Source organism: Lipotes vexillifer, unplaced genomic scaffold (assembly GCF_000442215.2).
Source record: "Lipotes vexillifer unplaced genomic scaffold, Lipotes_vexillifer_v1.1 scaffold914, whole genome shotgun sequence".
Lineage (NCBI taxonomy): Eukaryota > Metazoa > Chordata > Mammalia > Artiodactyla > Lipotidae > Lipotes > Lipotes vexillifer.
The window spans coordinates 2,538,558-2,558,865 of record NW_006780388.1 but is presented as its reverse complement, the minus strand read 5'-3'; the positions used below and the strand labels follow the sequence as shown (position 1 = coordinate 2,558,865).

The 20,308-nt window shown below is 62.3% G+C and overlaps 1 protein-coding gene across 1 annotated transcript; it reads right to left on the bottom strand.

The window, feature by feature from the left end:
* Positions 1–843: 843 nt before the first annotated feature.
* CASKIN1 (CASK interacting protein 1) lies at positions 844–17,165 on the bottom strand. Its single transcript, XM_007453543.1, has 20 exons — positions 17,072–17,165; positions 10,996–11,047; positions 10,791–10,888; positions 10,450–10,595; positions 10,264–10,359; positions 10,014–10,144; positions 9,444–9,552; positions 9,254–9,362; positions 9,069–9,163; positions 8,786–8,903; positions 7,675–7,776; positions 7,482–7,570; positions 7,321–7,405; positions 7,144–7,235; positions 6,239–6,349; positions 6,056–6,157; positions 4,506–4,644; positions 2,382–4,427; positions 1,303–1,708; positions 844–940 (listed from the first exon to the last, which is right to left on the bottom strand). Exons 1-20 carry the CDS (start codon positions 17,163–17,165, stop codon positions 844–846), a joined length of 4,317 nt encoding a protein of 1,438 aa, XP_007453605.1.
* Between the last annotated feature and the right edge of the window lie 3,143 nt (positions 17,166–20,308).

Below are 20,308 nucleotides of genomic sequence, written 5' to 3'. Positions count from 1 at the left end.
GCTACTGGGCCCGGGGGTCTGGCCACTCCTGGACAGAGGGAGGGAAGGATAGACAGACAGATGGCCAGGGTCTCTAACAGCTTTTGTCTTGAGCTGGACTCCAGCGTCCTTGCAGTTGGTAAATGGTTTTCTATAGAATCAATAATATTTCTTCTTTCTTTAAATATATATTTGTTAAAGTTATACCTTTTTGTTTCTCTGGGGAAATCTGCCTCAGCTTATTCCCAATAAATTAATACTCTTCGATAGCTTATATTCAGGGAGGGGGGTGCAGTGGGGCAGGGGGCCCAACCCCAGCCCCTTGTGCTGCGCTGGAGTGGCTGGCAGAGGTCCCCAATGGGCAGTTCTGTGCTGGGCATAGGCCTGTGCTCTGCCACAGATTGGGGAGGGGGCTACAGCAGCTGCCCCCCTCCCGCTGCCTCCCAGGGTGGACCCAACCTGGACTCAGGGCAGGGGGTTCAGGAGTTTCCCCTCCTCCACCCACAGCAGGCAGAGCCTGGTGGTGGGTGGGCAGGTGGCCCAGCAGTTATTGCACAGGGAGCAGCAGATAAGGAAGGGCACCCACAAGGCAGCAGCATCTGCCCAGAGCCCTTGGGTCCACCAACCAGGCAGTCCTCCAAGCTGGGCCCAGGGGCAGGAGTTGTGCTTGTGCGGGAGCTGGACAGAACGGCCCACCCCCGCCTCGTGCCCGCGGCCGCCTAGCGGGCTGCTCCCTGCGCCCCTCCCCCTTGGTCCACCGCCCTGCCCGCTCGCGCCGCCCCCGGAGGTACCCATCCTGAGGTAAAGGTCAGTGTGCGGGCCGGAGCCCAGGCGGCGCGGGTAGGCCCAACTTGGGCGGCCGCGTCACTCCAGCATGGCGTCCAGCTGGTCGGCCAGGTCGTCAAACATGCTGCCAATGTCGTCCAGGATGCTGCCGGTGCTCTTCTCGGCGACCGAGGGGCTGGGGGCGGGCGCAGCGTGAACTGGCTGGGTCGACGCAGAACTTCCAGCCCCCATGTCCCGCCCATTCAGCGCAAAGTCCCAACCTCTCGCGGAGGCCACGCCCCCGCATTCAGAGGCGGGGCTGGATCAGCCCACGCCCTCCCCACATCTGCCCCGCTCCGCCCCCAGCCCACTCACAGTAGCCTCTGTCGGGGGCTGGGGCAGCTCGTAGAGCCCCGCCCACGCCAGGCCCTGCCCGGCGCGACTCGGGCCCGGCGCGACTCGGCCCCGCTCTCGCAGGGCAACCTCCAGGTGTGCACCCGCCGCGGGGGCGCACAGCCCCCCCACCTACGCCCACGCCGGACCAGGTCCTGCACCTACCGTGAGCCTTGCGTGTCCTCCTGCCGGATCTTCTCTTCTACGGCTTGCAGCGCCGCCGCCAGGCACGCGCTTGTCTCCTCAAGCTTCTGCCTGGCGCTGTCCCCCGGCGAGGCGCCGTCGGGCGCGGCGGGGGGCCCGGCTGCCGCTGCAGCAGCGCGCGGCGGCTTGGCGGGCACGTGCAGCGCGGGCACACCGGGGGACGGGGGCCTGGCCGGGCTGGCACTCAGTGAGGGTGGCGTGCTGGCGGGCTTGGTGAGGGCAGCAGGCGGCTGGCGTGCCGGCGAGGGCGACGGGCTGGCGCTGCCCGACTGCAGCCCCGCCGCTGCCTTGGCCGGCTTGGGCGCCGTGGGCGGTGGCGGCGGCTTGGGAGACACGGGCGGCGGCGTGCCGTGGGCACGCTTCACCTCTGTGGGGAAGAGGAGAGTCGCACCGGGGTGGGATGTCGCGCGCTGCCCATCCCGGCATAAGCCCTGCCCAAGCGCCCTGCCTCGAACCCGGGATTAGAGATAACGCCCTTTGCACTGCCGCCGGGCTCCAGCTCCAGCCCTCCGCGCCCCCCGCCCCCCGGCCTCCCTGAGGCTGCCAGGGGGCGCGTTTCCCTGTGCAGGCCTGCTTGGGTCACTGCTTCCAAACCCCGCCTGGTCCGCCCCCCACCTCCATTCCCCTCCAGGTGTGGCCTGTTGCAGACACCGGCCCTTCCGTTGCTTGAATGCCACAGGGCCTTTGCACCTCTGATCCTTCTGCCTGGAAGCCTCTCCCCTCCCTCCTGTGCTTGAGTCATTTTACAGCCAGGTCAGAATCCTCCCTTAGCCTTCCAGCATCGTGGGCCTGTCCTCCTTCCACAGGTGCTGCTATTCATGGGTTTCTGTGTCTCCTTCGCTGAGGAATGTAAGGATCATCCACCCTTGTCTCAGCTCTCGGTGAAGTGGTCCAGTGGGTGGATGGATGAGAGGGTCTGAGGATACTTTCCCACCCCACTCCACCTGGCCTTCATCAAATCCAAGAAATGGAAAACCCCTCAGACCATGGCATGGGGAGCTGGAGGAGGGCCCTTCCCCAGCTGGCTCCCTGCAACCTACCTGGGCTGCCAGGACCTGGCAGTGGCACCTTCTTGGAGGCAGGTGTGGGTGAGCCCTGGATCTTGGGCACGGGCTGAGCCAGAATGGGCTTGGGAGAGACAGGTGGCTTGGCCGGCTTCCGGGCATCACTGTCTGGCGGGGGCAGCGGGGGCAGGTGCAACAGGTCAGAGGGCGGGGGCTCAGCGGGTGGCGGGGGCGGGGGCAGCTCTGGGGGCCCAGCCTGCTCAGAGGCCGGACGGCGGCGCACAGTGCCTGTTCCATTCTGGTACACGGACAGCGGTGGTAGGGGAGGCTCGGGACCTGCCTCCCTCTCCTTGGCCTTGGGCCGGCGCTTGACCGTGTCGGACTCCGTGAGGATGAACTTGACATTCTCCTGCTGGCTCTGCTTGGCTCGGATGCGCCTCTTGAGCGTGGCGCTGGCCTCCACCCTGGCCAGTGGTGGGCCCTCCACACCCGCCTCACCCTTGGCTGGACCTCGAGGCCGCTGCCGGGTAGCGCCATCTTCCACAAAGTGGCCGTGATCTGCAGGCCCCCCTGGCTCTCCCGGACCCCGGCGAGCAGTGGCCAGAAGTCCTGTGACAGGCCCACTCAGTGTGCGGCGCCGGTTCACCACCTCGCCGTCAGGCCCAATGGCCTCCTTGTGCTTCACTGAGGCCAACACCGTGGCCACCCGGCCTGGCTCTGGGCTGGCGGGGCGAAGCATGGGGTGGCCCTCAGGGGGCCTGCGGGCTGCCCGGCCCCCACCCCCAATGGATGACAGCTCGAGCATGGCTGCAATGCTCTTCACGCTGCCAGCGCTTCCTGTGTCCACACTGCCAGCCAGGTCACTAGCCCGCCGGCGCTGTGCCCGGACCCCCAGCCGGCCGTCCTCAGTCCCAGACACCTCGGTCTCCGCATCTGGCACTGACTCATCAGCCAGGTTGGCACTGGCCATGGATGAGCTGGAGCGCTTGGGCGGGGGTGGGGGGGGCCCCTTCTTTCGCGGCCGCACAGCGAACGACTGGCTGCGGTTGACGTTCTTGTCAGCGCCAGCAGGTGCCCGCACCGAGTGGCTGCGGCCCACGCGCCGCTGGACTGTGGCGTAGGGCCCCACTGTGGCCGGCACCAGCAGCTCGTCCCGCTCTGGCTCGCTGTCAGACGCCGCATAGCGATTCAGGCTGTGGGCGCGCTTCTTGGGCCGCCCTGACTCCATGTCGGCCTCAGGGGGCAGGCACAGCGTGGGCACAGGCGTGGGCACGGCCGCAGGCGCAGGCCCCGGAGCAGCCGGCCCTGCCTCACTCTCCACGGGTTGGGGCAGCACGTAGGCAAAGCCACGGTGTGTGGGTGATTGAGGCAGCGAGCGAGGTGACATGGGTCGCTCCATTGGTGGCAGCAGCTGTGGGGTGGGCTTCACCTTGGCTGTGGCTGGGGCTGGGCCATGAGGCCCCCCCAGGGCTTGTGGGGAGCCTGGCCGGGCTTTTGTGGGAGTCTGGGGGGGCGTGAAGTGGCTGGTACCTGGTGGAAGGACCTGCCGCAGCTTGCCAGGCACTGGGGGCACACTGGCCCGCTTGACGCTGTGGCTGTGGCGGCTGGGCCGGGCCTCCTTGTGCGGGGTACCCGGGGCCGGCCCCTCCTCCAGCAGGTACTCCTGGCTTCGTGACATGGGGCTTCCAGGCCCTGGGGGCCCGTTGCCTAGCAGCTCCTGAGAACTGCTCATGTGCCGTGCCCGCCCACCCAGGCTGGGCTCCTGCCGCATGGAGGCCCTTGGGGTGGGCGGCAGGTGGTTGGAGGGCTTCTCAGTAGGGGCAGCGGCAGTGGCAGCCCCTTCAGCCGGGCCCATTAGGGCAGCCTGCAGCTCACCGCTGAGCTCACTGTCCTGGAAGGTGGTCATCTTAGGAGACTGGCAGTCAGCCGGGGCAGGCTCGGGTGGGGGTGGCGACTCGATGGCCATCACTTCAAGTGACTGTGGTACCTTCCGGCGCAGGGGTCCCCCCTCATACTTGGCGTACTCTGCCTTCTGCAGCTCTGCCAGTTTCCTCACTGCCAGCATCAACTTCTTCTGGTGTCCTGAGTGGGGCGGGGGGCAGGTCAGGCCAGGGAGGGTGGCGGGAACCAGAAGGCAGTGGGGGCGGGGTGGGCCCTCACCCAGCTTGGTGATGCCGATCTCCTGCAGGTCTTCCCAGGTGATGTCGGTGATGAAGTCGATGTTCTCGTAGCCATTGTCCACCAGCACCTTGTAGTACTGTGCCAGGCCAATCATGGACAGCCACATGGCCAGGTTAGCCTACGGAGAAGGGGACACAGAGGGCAGCCCGAGCTGGCTGCCCACACCCTGCCTATTACTCAGAGCTGTCAGAGGCGAGGGCACCGGGCCAGCCTGGCACAGAGAGACGGAAGGACAAACAGGCCCGAGGCGTCAGCTTTGGAGACAGTGCAGCCTTGACAGGAGCCCAAGGCCAGCTCACACACATTTGCGAACATATGCAAACACACACAGAGGGGCGACTCTCTCCTCAGGATACCCTTTGGGGGAGGGGGAAGAATGCGCTTCCGGCGGAAGAATGTGCTTCCTCACCTGCCCAGGCAGCCATGGGGACAGCATCCACGTGGACATACCACACACGTCATGGACACAGACACACAGCACCACCGACCAGATACGTGTATACACACACCCTGCATCCCAGCCATCCACGGGCACTGACACCCCTCTGAGTCACGCTCACGCCCTCTCACCACTTCCCCACCAGCATCAGGCACACGTCACACAGCCTCGCCACACGCCAGGCAAATATCTGTGATGGTCTTCACACAGAACCACCGGTGGCTCCCTGAATGGCATTCACCCGTCCACACTCCCAGCTGGATGTCACTCATGCACCAACACAGGACACTCGGTCACCTCCTTGGGTGCACAAGCAAAGTGAAGCCCCTGGGACCCGGACATGCTGGCTGGGAGGACCCCTGAGCCGCTGACTGAGTGGGGTGAGGCAGAGTGGATGAGCACAAACCCACCTGTCACCAACCCACAGCCCTGGGGCTCTCGGTGGCCATGGCATCTCCCTCACAGACGGGTGGGAGCCCAAAGCACAGCACAAGGCCCAGAGAGGCAGCATGGATGTGACAGGCCTCGGGCCCACCTTCTCCCAGCCCAGAGCCTGTCCCACCACAGAGTGCCTGTTCGTGACAGCATGGGCCGCGGCTGGTGTGGCTGTCAGCCAGTGTGTGCAGTCTCCAGTGGGCGCCTTGAATGTATTTAGCATACGCGTGCTGTGTACCTGAAGCACGCACAGGCGTCTTCCTCATACATGTGCCTGGGTGTGTGCAAGCACGTCCCATCCCCATGGCCCCCTGCAGTGTCTGCGTGGGTGTGTGATGGGCAGTGCTGTGGTGTGCCGGGTGGCTCCGGTGTCCCTGTGTGGCCGCCTGAGTGTGGAACACACAGTGGAGATGGGGACTCTCCAGGCTTCAGGCTCCCCTTGCCCGGACAGCCCTCAGAGGCGGTCACCACTGCCCCTGCCCCTGCCCCAAGGAGGCGGGCCCCAGTGCCCCTGACGGACAAACAGAGGTCATCCTCTGCTCTCCTCTCTCTGGACTCCCCGGAGGCCAGGGGTGGGCTGTAGCCAGGGAGGCAGGCTGTCTGTCTGTCTGTTTGCCCAACCTGGGACTGGCCACTGGGGTGCAGGGGGCCTTACGGGTTTGTGCTCAGGCAGCCAGTCGGGGATGCTCAGGCCGCTGATCTCTGCAGTGATCTTCTTCCGGTGGCCTGGCTTGGTGACCCCGATGGCCGTGAGGTCCTAGGTGGAGGAGAGGCCCATTAGCAGAAGGCTGGGGGCCCACCTCTGGGTCAGCTGGTAGACAGCCTTCGGGCAGCTCACCTCAGGGGTCATGCGGCTGATAGTGGGCAGGTCATAGCCGGCGCTGATGAAGTTGGGGGCGTAGAGCTGCAGCTGGAACGTGGCAAGCCACTGTCTGACAGCCTCGGCGCCCTGGAAGACACAAGGCACCCACTGCAGGCTCGCCCGCCTGCTCCCCCGCCAGGCATGCACCCCAGCCACCGCGGCGCCTCCTTCTCTGCTCAGCTGAAGACCACGCAGCACAATCTGCTGTCCGCTGGGCCGTCTGCAGCCAGGCCCCATCAGCTTGGCCCGGGTGCTCCTCCTCACTCTGTGGTCCTGGGTGCCGCTGTCTTGAGCATCGTCCAGCACCTCGGGCTCCTTCTGTGATCTCCACCAGGAGGGTCCAGCTGCTGTCCACATCACAGGCCTCCCTGACCATCCCCCCCATTCCTGGACCAGGGACACCCTGCAGTGTGGCCCCGTGTGAGGGGCTCTGGGAATGGGGCCTCAGGCAGGACAATTTAGTGCTTCCCCTCTACGCCCCAGAAGGTGGGCTCTACCCAGAGGAATGAAGGAGGACTCAGCCAGCAGCTCATGCCCACCCTAGCACGCAGGTGCATGCACACAGGACCTGTCTCACCCACATACACACCTTGGCTCGACTCACATCCATGCCATTCCACACACACACACACATGCGCACATGTGCCCGCATTACAATCACACCAGCCACACACAAACACACCCCCACTCACCTCACACCTGTGTCACACTTCCTAGACACACTAGCTTACACGCACAGTCTGTACAAGAGACAACAGCTACACACACAGACTGACAGACCAACAGAAGGACGGGCCCGGCCTGTCAAGGGCCACGCTGCGGCCAAGCCAGGCAGGCTGCCCTGGGTGTCCCCCAACCTGCAGCCGGCCCAGGCCTTGTACCTTGCCCTCCGATGCTGTCTCCAGCTTTTTGGATGGCTGCTCCCCATAGACCTGCCCAGCATGGGTCACTGGAGTCTGGGACCGGGTGGCACCTGGGGACGAGAGGGTATGGTGGGGCAATGGCTGCCTGGGGGCCACCTCCCGGCCAGGCCAGCAGTGCTGTGTCCTTGCTCTTACCTGAAGAGCCCTCCGGAGGCTTGACAGGGCTGTCCCCGGGGCTGGAGTCGGAGACAGACTTCTGGGAGAGCACCGTGGCCAGGAGCTGCAACCCAGACAGGCTGGCTGGCCAGTGCTGCTCTAGACACAGGCCATCCCGGTCCTGCCACCAACCCACCTACCTTGACCCCTTCAGAGCCCGCGTGCAGGGTGTGGCCCCCGCTGCTCCGGCCACTGGCCACACTGCTCAAGCTGCCACTGCGGTCCCCACCTGCCAGCAGGAGGGAGCAGCATCAGCTAGTGCCAGCCCTGCAGAGCCCAGGTACTGCCTTGCAGAAGTGCCACGGCCACCACCCTCCAGAGGCCCCCACCTACCTGCAAATGGCTTCCTCAGCACCCAGATCTCCTCAGGGGGTGCAGAGGGTCCTGCTGAGCTGCATCCCTGGGGTGGGCTTGGTTCGGCACCTGCTCGGGAACCTGCGGGCCAAGCACAGTCTCCCTGAATCCTGGACTGGCCCAGGCCTGGGGCATCCCCTGGCCTGGCCCCCAAGTCTGCGCAGAGCAGAGGCTGGACACACACGTGCCTGGGGGGTCAATACAGCCTCCTCCTGCCCTGTGTTCGAGGAGCTGAGCGACCCTCAGAAGGCCCTTCCCAATCTTGGACATTTGAGAGCAGGAGAGCATGGCAGAGAGGGGTGCAGGCCAGGCTACCCTGTGGTCCTGTAGGTGGGAGTAGGGAATTGCAGGAGGGTGCAAACCCCTCTGTGCCTGGGGAGCAGGGGGAGGGAGGAGGCCCCCAGGAGCCTGGGTCCCGGCTCCTCACCCCAGGGAACTAGATGACCTTGGGTGGATTGGCCACACCTCCTAACTGGCTCCCCTCTGCCCTCTCACCCGGCCTGTCAATCTCCATATCCTCTCTGTGGGGTAAACCAATCACACCAGTCCCCCATCTGAAGCCATTCCATGGCCCTATGGCCTCATCCTGCGCCCCCTCCCTCTCTGTCACCAAGTCAGCCACACTGGGCTCCTTTGGACCCTTACACAGTCACACTCTGTCCTGCTTCAGTGCCTTTGCACGTGTGGTTCCTGCTGCCTGGAATGCTCTGCCTGTGGCCAGCCCCTCCCACTTCTCAGGGCCTTCTCTGTCCACACTTGTCTAAAGTGGGTCTCCATCTGCAATCTCTGTGTCACTGGTTGGTACGTTTCCTTCCACATTTATTTCACTGTTCCCTTCTCCCCTCCCTCCCCAAGGGCAAGCTCCTTGGGAGCAAGAATGACGTCCATCTATTCCTAGTGCCTGGCATGCAATGTCTGTTGAATACATAAAGGAGTGGGTCTGGGGACGCTGATGAGGAGACAGCTGGCAAGACACACTCTGGACCCCACACCTAGCAATGGCTAGAGCTGACAATCCTTACCCTACCACCCAAAACGCCGGGCACCTGCTTCCTTCTGGCCCGCGAGCCCATCCCTGGGTGGGACTTGCCTGCTCGCTTGACGATGGCCTCGCCCAGGGAGGACGGGAAGTAGCCCACACGGTCATTGCCTGTCCTGTTGTCATGGATACAGCCCTTCCACCGGCCGTCTGGATGCTGCTCGAGGACCTGGTCAGATACGGTGGGAGGAGCATGCTCAGGGAGACACCCCTCCATGTCAAGTGGGTGGGTGGCCTTGGCCTCCTGCTCAGACCCCCCAGTTGCTGCCAGGTGTTGCGGGGAGCATCCCAGGTCCCATTCATCCCCGTTCCAGCAGCCCCAGGCCATCCTTACTGTGATAATGTCCCCAGCTTTCACGTTGAGGCTGGTCAGGTCGTAATTGTTGCAATAATCCTTGGTTGCCCGGACCTGCAGGGCTGCCGATGCCTCTGGGGACACAGGAGGTGGCAGACCCCCCAGTCCTGTGAGCCGGCCTGGCCCAGGCCCCAGCCCTGCCCCCCTGCCCCGCCTGGGCCCACCTCGTAGCAGCTGCTTGATCTCCTTGCTGGCCTGGGAGGTGGTGAATTGGTGCACGATGTCCAGGGCCGTCTGGCTGTAGGTGTTCCTCACGTGGGCATTGATCCCGTTCTGTATGTGCCAGAGGGTGAGGACTCTCAAGAGCCCCCTACACCCCCACTTGACCCCAGCTCCCTCTGGCCCCTAACTCACATCGAGCAGCAGCCGAACCACTTCCGTCTTCCCACAGAGTGCGGCCTCATGCAGGGCCGTGCCGGACTTGGTCTGGCGGTTAATGTCAATGCCAGCTTGGAGGAGGAGTCTGACGGGGAGGTAGGAGGAGCAGGCAGGGCCCTGCACAGAGAGCCCTCTGCCCCAGCACCCCCAAGCCGGGCTCCAGTTCCTGGGGGCTAAGGATGAGCTAACCCTGTCCCACATCCCCGACAATCCCTCCCTGTGTTAACCCTTCACACTCTTATCTCGTCTCATCCTAGTGTAGGCAGTGCTGCGATACCCACTTTAAGGATGGGGAAACTGAGGCTCAGAGAAGTTAAGAGTCTCCTCAAGGTCACCCAGCAAGTGGCACAGGCTGTGGGGCTATAGAAGACCACTCCCCACCCCCCTCCAGTACATCCTTTATGTGGGCAGCTTGAGGCATCCTTCGTATCCAGAGACCTGACCACATCCCCACGGCTCCCTGGCTGCTCCTGTCTTATTGCCAAGCCAGGAGCAGGAACCCCAAGGCTGGGTGCCCCTTACCCCGCCCCCTCCCCACGGCCATACCTGATGATGTCGATGTGGCCGTTCTTGGCTGCCAGGTGCAGGGGGCTGGTGCCATTGGGGTTGGTGGTGTCCCCTGGCCGGGGCTCTAGCAAGGCCGCACACATGTTGCTGCTCAGGAGCAGCTGGACCACCTGGAAGGAGGGGTCAGAGTAGGGGGGCCCAGGAATGGGGTGGGGAGCTGCAGTTTGTCTCCCACTCCCACCCCAGGAGAAGAAGTTGGAGTCCTACTCAGCTCCCTGGAGAGACTTACCCCAACACGGCCGAACTCACAGGCAAGGTCCAGGGGCGTCTTCCCCGAGTTGTCCACCATGCACGGGTTGGACTGGTGCTGGAGCAGCATCTCAGACTGCAGGGACCACAGGGTGTGGTCAGGCCCAATGCATCCGTCGGGCTCATTCTGCCCCAGGCACCCTGTCACCCTTGAGGTGGTCCTTACCACATCGTAGTGACCATGCTGGGCCGCCAAGTGCAGGGGGATGTGGCCCTCATCAGACGGGACATTCACCGCTGAGCCCGCCTTCAGCACCAGCTTCATGGGCTCCTTCCGGCCCTGCCAGGCCGCATAGTGTAGCGGCCGCATGCCTGGGGGCAAGGGGGTGGTTGGGAGCTAGCCCCTGACCCTGAACCCAACCCTGACTTCTAGGACGCTGATCCCATGAGAACCTGCCTCAACCCAGACCAAGACCCGGGGCTGAGACCTCAGTTGAGGGGCCTCCAGGGACCCCACTTTTGACCTTGACCCCCACCTCTGGCTTTGAGGTCCCTGACAGGCCTTGCCTTTGTTGTCCTTGATGTCCACAGCAGCCTGGGCCTCCAGCAGCAGGGTGATCAATTCCGTGTTGCCATTCAGGGCTGCGTGGTGCAGGGCAGAAAAGCTGGGACAGGTGACAGATATGTATGGGCAAGGAGCCGGGCACCCTGCCTTCCCCAGGAGTCCTTGACCCCCATACCAGACTGACATCTCCCCGGGCTGAGAACTCACCCATCTGGGTCTTGGAAATTGACATTGATCTTCTTGGTGGAGCCCAGGAGCTCTGGGGTGGGAAGGAGACATGGTGAGGGAGGCTCCGTCCAGCCCCTACTGAGGCCTACCTGGGTCCCAGCCCCCTCTAGACAGATAGCAGGCAGAGAGTGGCTGGCTAGCTCCCTGGTAGGCTCAGAGCCAAAGCTATCTAGGTCTTTAGTCTAGAAACGTTCATTCATTCAACCCTGTTTCCAGCACTCAGCATCAGGTACCAGCTTTTGGCCCTTGGTTTCCCACTGAACTAAGACTTTGGGAGGTTCACAGGCCCTGTCCCTGTCTGGGAACAGAAGCCAGGGCTGTACACCCACATAGGCGCACACATGTGCACATGAACCCCCCTCCCTTGAGACGCTGGCTGAGCACCTGCCAATGGTGGGAGGGAGAGAGCCAGCCCAATCTGTCTCTCAGAAGGACCCAGATGGGGCCGGGGGTGGCCCAGGAAGGCTGGAACACCCGGAAATGGGGGTATCTCTGGGGAAGATCTGCATTTCCAGGGTTCAGCCTCCCCCAACTCCCGGCCCCGGGCCTGGCCTGTATAGATAAGCCCCATTTGGCAGGGCAGGATGGGGAGGCAGGCAAGTGGGCCAGTGCCTCCAAGCAACCACATTACAATGGCCCCCTCATCTATGGGGGCATGTGCAGGCCCCAGGGTCAGCCCACCTGAAGCCTGAGGGGCTCCAGCCCTCCCGGGGTGCCACAGTCTCCTCCCGGGGCGTCCCCAGTCCTGGCCTCCACCAGCCGCCTGCCAGAGGAGGGGAGCCCACCGATGCCCTCCCCGTGGGCTCAGGTCCAGCCGGACTCGGGCCAATCCCCTGCCTGTCTGGGCCACGGTTACATAAACCATTTGTGGGTCAGTCACTCTGTGAGGGAGGGGCTGGCAGGACAGAAGCCCCTTTGTCCAGGCTCAGGACAGGGATGGGGGCAGGGGGCTGAGGGAGTCGAGTCACAGAGGGGCTGCTGCAGGGCCTGCTCTGTGACCCACAGCAGCCCCGGCTGCTCCAGCCTCGGTTCTCAGCTTTTGGATATAGGGTGTGGGTCCCCCAATGGCCCACAAAGTCAGACGGGCCTGAATTCAAATCTTCCCTCTGCCCCTTACTAGCCCTGAGGCCTTGGCTGTGAGCTCGAAGGGTCTAACAGAGCCAGCCTCACAGGCCTAAGGGCGCCTCCAGACAACACATGAAGGGTCTGGCACAGAGTCAGCTCAGCACGTGGCAGTTCCTAATACTAGCCCTATAGGAATCCCACCCCACCCTCCCCAGTGAGGGGCTTCTCCGGTGAAGAGCCGAAGAGCCGAAGGGCTGAGGCTCCAGGACGAGAGGTATCTCCACTCCCCTGCCCCTCCCCCCGCCTCAGACACTTGGCTGATGCTAAAGGCTGTCTAAGTTGGCAGCAGTGCCACCCCTCCTTCCCCGTGGTGGTCCAGGGCAAAACCTTGGAGGCAGCCCTGGGTCCTTTCTTGAGCCCTTATATCTTCTCCATTGGTCAATCCTGTTGGCTCTACTTTCAAGACACTTTCAAAGCACACCTGGAATCCTACCCTTTCTCACCAGCACCATCATCACCACCCTGGGCCAGGCCAGCATCCCTCGAAGGACCACTGCCATCACCTCCCCCTGGCATCCCCACTTCCACCCTGCCCCCTCCAGTCCATCCTCCATACCCACTGAGGTCAGGGGGACCCCGTTAGAACATGGGTCCGGTCCCATTGCTCCTGTCTCAATGGGGTTGGAGGCCAAAGCCGGACAATAGCCCTGTATGATGCAGCCCTCCCTCCTTTCACTTCGACTTCCTCCTCACCCCTGTTCCAGCCACCTGAGCCTCCTTGATGGCACTCCAACACACCTGTCTCCCCTGCCACAGGGCCTTTGCACATGCTCTGTGTGTGTGTGTGTGTGTGTGTGAGCCATTCTTCCCTCAATTATCCCCATTATTCCCTCTTCATGTCCTTCAGGTCTCTATCCAAGACCTGCTTGTCAAAGCCTCCTCCCCCATCTAAAATGGTAATCCCCTGGGAGTTTCCTCGTGGTCCAATGGTTAGGACTCGGCACTTTCACTGCCATGGCCCAGGTTCAGTCCCTGGTTGGGGAACTAAGATCCTGCAAGCTGTGCGGTGTGGCCAAAAATAAAAAATAAATAATAAATAAAACGGTAATCCCCTTCCCATCTCGTGTCTGTTGTATTTTCCTCTTTAGCCCCCATACCACCATTTATCTTGTTTATTGTCCGTCTCCATCACTAAATTACAGGCTCCAAGAGGACAATGGTTTTTATCTATTTTGCTCACTGCCGTATCCTTGGTGGCTAAAACAGTGCCAGGTGCACACACAGTGCTCAGTAACTGGTGACTGAACTGTACCCTCATCCCACACACTTTGTCCACCTGCCAGAGCTGGCTTCAAGTGTGTCACCTGTGCAACCACTCAGAAGAGCCCGACCTGGCTGGATGCTCTGCTGTCGTGAGATTGTTATTTTGTTTGTTTGTTTTTTGGGGGGGGGTTTGGCCCCATCTTGTGGCATGCAGAACTTCCCCGACCAGGGATTGAACCCGCGTCCGCTGCAGTGGAAGCATGGAGTCTTAACCACTGGACCACCAAGGAAGTCCTATTATTTTTTTGGACAAGTCACCCCCCCACCATTTTCATTTTGCGCTGGGCTCTGTGGATTATGCGGCCGGGCCTGCCACGGTCCCTTGTTGTGAAGCTGAAGGGAGCCCAGGCATCGCTGTCCCCCAGCACCCCTGCCTTGCTCAAGCCCACCCTCAGCACATTCCCCCACCAAAAGGCTCTACCCCCCGACTCTAATGTCTGCTGCCCCCCACCCTTCTTCGTTCCCATGTAGCCAGTTCTCAGCTTCTCCCCACAAGACTTCCCAGGCCAGCTCGCTCTCCTCCCTCCCGCAGCCGGGGCGCCCAGGCAGCTACGGAGCCAGGTGCTCTGAGTGGCGCCCGAGGCCAGGCCCACCTGCTCACCCAGTCACAGCTGCAGGTGCTGAAATCTCAGAGGGTTTGGAGGTTGAGGCCCAGGAAGTGACACAGACACCAGTGGGGAGAGGGTGTCTCCATCCAGAAGGGGATCACTCCCCACAGGAGAAGGAGCATCTTGCTAAGGTCATCTTCCCCGCCCCCCTCCCGGCCGCTGGTCTCCTCAAAGAGGAAAAGTGCTGGAATTGGATGAAGGGGGGCTTGAGGTCTTGGAGCACCCCCAATTCCCATGGGGACACTGGACACCCGGGAAGGTCCCAGAACTGCAGCCTGCCTGGGGCTGGCGGGCTGCACCTCATGAAGACAGGTGCCCTGAATGAAGCTGGAGCAGAGCACAGCTTCAGGGGCCTGGGTAGGTGGGAGAGAGGAGGGAAAGTGGGGATAAGCTGAAGGCCCCAGGAGCCCCTTTCCCTTTTCCACGAGGGCACTAAGTCCTACAGATTGCCATCAGTCATAGTGCATATGCCTTGCCCCTGACCGCCCCCATGACTTGGGCTCTCCGGTCTCCTATCACCCCAGCTCTCTAACTGCTCTCCTGATACTACCCCTACCTTTGAAGTCACCTCCAAACTCCAGCTGCAAAGCCCTGGGGGGAGCCCACCCCAGACCCTTTTCCACTCTACCCTTGTGGCCTCCCTCCACCCCCTGCCAAGATGCTCCTCCAACCACGGAAGCCACCCACAAGCCACCTCCACAGAGCCACATCTGTCTCCTACAGGTACGTGGTCTTGGCCTCCTCTGCTCCCACCTCAGATTGGCTGAGCCCTGTGGCCTCCAGCATAGAAAAGCACCCTCTCAAATCCCCCAGGGCAGGCAGCTCTGAGCCAGACGCTGGAAGGGAACTCTTAGTGGGCCAAGGTGAGTGAGCACAGGAGCGCTGGCCGTAGTCTTCAGTGAAATGGAAGAAAGGGAAGGTTGGGCCAGAAGGAAGGGCAGGGTGTCTGCCCGCCCCCCAGAAGACCAACCTCCACCCCAGTATTTTCTCTCCCTAGCAGTCTCTTCTTCACTTCAAGGATGATTGCTAAGGGTGAGTGTGCCTGTGCCTGTAAGTGGAGGCTCCCTTCAGGCAGGATAGGGGTGCTGACAGAGCCTGGGGTGTCACTGGGGTATGGGGTGAAGGGAAGGTGTCAGCACAGGGAGGAGACTGTGGAAACAAGTATCGTGGGAACACCTCTGGAGTTGGGGGCCCCAGGGAGCACCGCTGGATGCCCCCTACCCCATGGCCCAAACTCCAGCTGTACTTTGCTGAATCAAAATACATCTTACTCCAAAGCAGGCCAGTGTTGCCATGACAACCGAGCTAATTCATGGAGGGATTTCTCCATCTGATTTATTCTGCCTGCCCCTGTGAGTCAGAGAGCCCAGATTCGGGTGCCAGGGCAGGTGTCTCTCCTACCCAGAGACCAGGCCATGCAGGGGCAAATGCAGAGATCTAGGCAGAAACACAGGTAGAGGTAAAGGTCCCCACACCTCCCCCAGATGGCCAGAGTAGAAGGGGGGAGGAGTCCCCAAATCTGGTGCCCCCCACTTCCTTGGCGCACCGCCCTGGGCCGTCTAGAAAATGGCCACAGTTAGCACTTCCGGAGCACTTACTAAGTGCCTGGGCTTCATGTGTGTATTCGCTGTTCTTACAACAATGCTACGAGGCAGGGACCACAAACGTCCCCATCCTACAGATGAGGAGACTGAAGCCCAGAGACTGGAGATGCCTGTGCCCAAGGTCGGATGGCCACTAGGTGGAAGACTTTGCCTTGCCTTCCACCTCTCAATCCCTGAGCCTGCTTTTGAGGCTCAGCTAAGGTTGTCTCTGCCTGAAAGCCCTGCCTTTCTGAACCCCGAGGCCCTGAAGCCAGTCCTAACTGGCAGACTATCCCTGGGCCTCCGGTGTGGAAGGCAGGGCCCACCTGTGTATGTGTTCTTGCGAGGCACAGATGTGCAGCTCTCTAATTGCACAGAGCAGATAGTAGCGGCCAGGCAGGGGCTGCAGTGGGAGGGGTCCTCCTGGGGCTCAAGGACCTACCCCCACCTGCCCCAGAGGCTGTCTCAGTTCTCAGCATCTCCCCTGGAGAGATGGGAGGGTACCTCCCTGGCTTACATACAGTCCCAGGGGGTGGCAGGGGGTGGCATGGGGAGTCGGGGCACCCAGACCCCACCTGCTACCCAGCAGAGCCCTGCCCGCGCCAGCACAGGTGCCCTGACACACTGACACGGACATACGTGCGCAGTCACACACGCGGCTGGTCCACACACCCATCCATCCATCTCCAGGGTCCCCGGGGGAGGCTCCAGGCTGAGCTGGGATGAGTGCTGGGATCAGGGCGCCAAGCTTCCAACCATCCCCTGGGACCCCCACAGAACAAGCTCAGGATGGCCAGTGGGAGACCCCTCCCCCACCAGTCTCCTTTTCCAGCAGGGAAGCCAGAGAGGACCAGGGTCTGCACCTGCCTCGAACTCAGCCTGCCCTGGGCTGGGCGACCTTGGGCCTCTGCTCCCCCTTCAGTAAATGGCCCCCAGCCGGCCATGCCTGGGCAGCCACACCCCCAGCATGGTCCTGCCACCCCCCCCTTCCCTGCTAAGCATGTTATTAAACATGGGGCGGGGAGGGGGTCTGACAGAGACTGTCAGCCCTGTGGTCTCCCCTTACCGCAAGAGGCCCCTCCCTCTCTCCATGGCGTGGGGAGGGAATCCGCCTCGCCCTTTAAAGGCCCAGAAGAGACCTCCAGCTGTCAGCCCGCAGCCCGGGAAGGGAGGGGAACGGAGGCAGGAGAGAGGGATGCGAATGCCTGCGGCCTGTGAGGTGGGTGCCGCCAGGTGCCCGCTGCGGGGCTCAGGTGACGGCCTGGCACTCGATGCAGCCCCTCCTTCAGTGCTGGCAGCGGTGGGCGCGGACGGAGGGTCTGGGCGCTGCTGGCCCCGCCCCGCCCCCGGGGACCCGACAGCATCCCCCTCCCCGCCCTGCACCGGGCGGGGTGGGGAGCTCGGCGCTGGAGACGGCCCCGGGGCGCGCCGCGGCTCGCGCCCGCTACCCGCGCCCCCCGTACACCCCGCACTCACTGGCCTTTCCGGGCCGCGGCCTCTGCAGCAGCCTCTGCGCGGTCCCCACGTCCTCCGCCTTCACCGCCTGCACCAGTTCCTGCTCCTTCCCCATGGCGCGACCGGGGCCGCAGCGACGCGGCTGAGCTCCGTGCGCTCGGCGCGGCTCAGAGGCGGTGGCGGCCCCACGGCACCCGCCGCATCCTTCTCCCTCCCCCGCAGCCTCCTCCGCCGCCCGCGCCCCTCGCTGTCCTCGGGCTCCGGCTCGGTCTCGGTCTCCCGGCGCGGAGGGGGCGGGGAGCGCGTCACGGGCGGGGGGCGGCCCGGGGGCGGGGGCCGGCGGCGGCGGGAGCTGGGCGGGGGCGCGGCACCTGGCACCGCCTCCCGGACGCCTGGGTCCCCCTTCCGCGGCCGCTGACCTCGGTGCGCCCGCGCCGGCCGCGCGCCCGACTCCTTGGCTCCGCCCCTACATTAGGACCCGTCCTCCCGAGACGCCCCCTCCCCATGTGCGGGCCGCGCGGCTCAGGCCCGGCCTTTGCTGACCCCCCGCGGCCCCGGCGACCGCCAGGGGCTAGGGACAGCAGCCGCCGGGGGGCCGGACACTGAGCCCCGACTCGGCGGCGGCGCCAGGCAGAGCCTGAGAGAGGCTTCCAGAGGCTGCGGGACCCACGGGGGGAGGGACTCAGGCAGTGGGCGGGCGGGGACCCGGGTATGGAGATACCCGGGCATCGGCGGCACAGAAGCCGGCCCGCCAGGGGCTGTCAGACATTTCTGGCCCGTGGTTCCCGTGGGAGGTGTCGAAGGACTGTGAAGAGGAATCTCCCAATAATGAATTCGGTGTCAGGGAACCCGCCCTCCCCCTCCCGCAACTGCACCTTCATGCCCTGCAGCCTCTGGCTCTCTCCACAAACAATGCTAGGCGACCCCCCACCGCCCCCTCCTCAGTCGAATCCCAACCTCAGTGCACCTGCCCAGCACCAACTGGGGTTCAGCCCCTCACACTTACCACTAAGAGGGGCTCGGCTCCCCCATCCCCAGCACCAACTGGGGTGTAACTCTTCAGGTCCACCACCCAGGGGGTTTCAGTCCCCCCATTCGCAGCACCAATGGGGTCACAGCCCTGCCCAGCAGCAGTCTGAACCCCACAGAAGCCTGCTTACCCCCAGCCTCCAGGCACAGATTCTGGCAGCCCCACAGGGAACTGTTCTGCTTGACACTCACCCTCCCCCGCCCCCCCACACACATCCAGAGGTCTCTCCCTTCTGACCTCCTGGGTCTTAGCCTCCGGTCCTCACCTTGTCATGGCTGCAGCATTCTAGAGACAGACTGGTTGGGGTCTGTGTCCCCGCTCAGGTTCAGTTTCCTCATTTGCAGGGAGGGGCATATCATCACCCCAACCAGGCAAGGTTGTTAGAACCTTGGGAAGGTTCACACATATGATGGCTGGAACCCCCTCCCCCCATCTCCCTATGGCCCAGGCCATCATGCTGGTCCAGGAAGAAGGTGGCCAGAGTGTGGAGGAGGGCAAGCAGCAGGCACTGGGAGTCCCTGATCTGGACAGCTGGTCAGTCCCCTCCGTGGGCTCTTCTGTGAAATTTAGGGAGCAAGCCTATGCCTCCCAGTGTGCTGGGCTCCCACAAGCCCTGTGTGGGTCCCTAAACACAAGGACCCTTCCCCCCACCCTTTATGGTGACCAATTCCTGGGCACCTGCTGGGTCAGGCACCATGCTGGTCACTTCATAGATGAGCTTGGACTTACTGTGCCCTTTTTACAAATGAAGAAAGTGAGGCTCAGAAAAGCCAAGTGACTCACCTGAGGTCCCAGAATCTCCAGGTCATGAGTCTGAGACTTTGGTGGGTTTTTTTTGTTTTTTTTTGCGGTACGCGGGCCTCTCACTGTTGTGGCCTCTCCCATTGCGGAGCACAGGCTCTAGACGCGCAGGCTCAGCGGCCATGGCTCACGGGCCCAGCCGCTCCACGGCATGTGGGATCTTCCCGGACTGGGGCACGAACCCGTGTCCCCTGCATCGGCAGGCGGACTCTCAACCACTGCGCCATCAGGGAAGCCCGAGTCTGAGATTTGAACCCACATCGGCCTCTTCATTTGTCCCAGATCTGCCTCTTACCAGGTTTGTTTTTCCAGTCACTTTGTCTTTCTGAGTCTCAGTTCCCCCTCCATAAAATGGGGGAATGATACCTCCCAGTAGATTATTTGAGGATTAACTGTGATGCTATTCATAAAGCATCTCACAGAACTTAGTAAGTTCTCAGCAAATAGCTTCTGTGGATATTGTGATATTCTTGGGCCTTCCTACCTGGGCCATCTGAGTAGCAGTTGCATTTTATTCATCTTCGTGTCTGCAGAGCCAAGCAGTGTGCCTAGCACACAGGAAATACTACCAAAAAAAAAAAAGATAGTTATTATCCTTACCATTATTTTCATGTTTTGGCTGGCTAAGGCAAACCACTCTGGCCTGAGCCTAACATTTTCAGGGCCTGGGGCAAGAGTACCAACAGAGGCCCACACACCAAATGTCTAAGTATTCAAATGTTATAAATTATGCTAATAATGTATTAAATAAAATATATTCTGTCATCCTACCTTGACAAATACACCTTCATCATGAACTGAAAGGCCAAGTTCTAGTTTTGAATTATCGCATAGCTCTGGGAAATGAACTGGCCCTTGCCTCCAGCTGCCTCACCTCTGTTCTCTGCCCACTTCCAGCTCCAGCTCCAACTCTACCCAACAAGCAGGTAGCCCTTAGTCACTCCTCAGACCTAGGCTTGGGCAACTTGCTGTGTGGTCCACCTTCTGGAGGACAGACCTGGGAAGAAAGCTGTACAGAGTCTACTAGATTCATCCTGGTAAGTGAGGCTAATGCCCTAGGAGGAGTCAGGAATTCTAGATCTGCTACCCACCAGCCCAGTGAACCTGGGACAAGCTCCCTAAGCTCAGCTGCCTCATCTGGAAAATGGGTCAGCAGCTCTGCCTGCAGTCCAAGGCTGATGGGAAGGTCCATCTGGAAACAGAGATGTGAATCTTCCTGGGGTCCCCCCAGCCTGGGGATGGGGGCAGCACAGCAGGCCATCTACTCTGGCTGGGGGTATGAGGATGCAGAGGCGTGGGACTTGGGCAGCCCTCCAGGAAGTCAGGCCTCCGAGGACAATCCCAGGAGGAGGGGCCGCTGAGCCAGCAGAATTGCTGAGGCTCAGCCTGGAGTAGAGCTGGCTGCTGCTTCACTGCAGCCTGGGCTC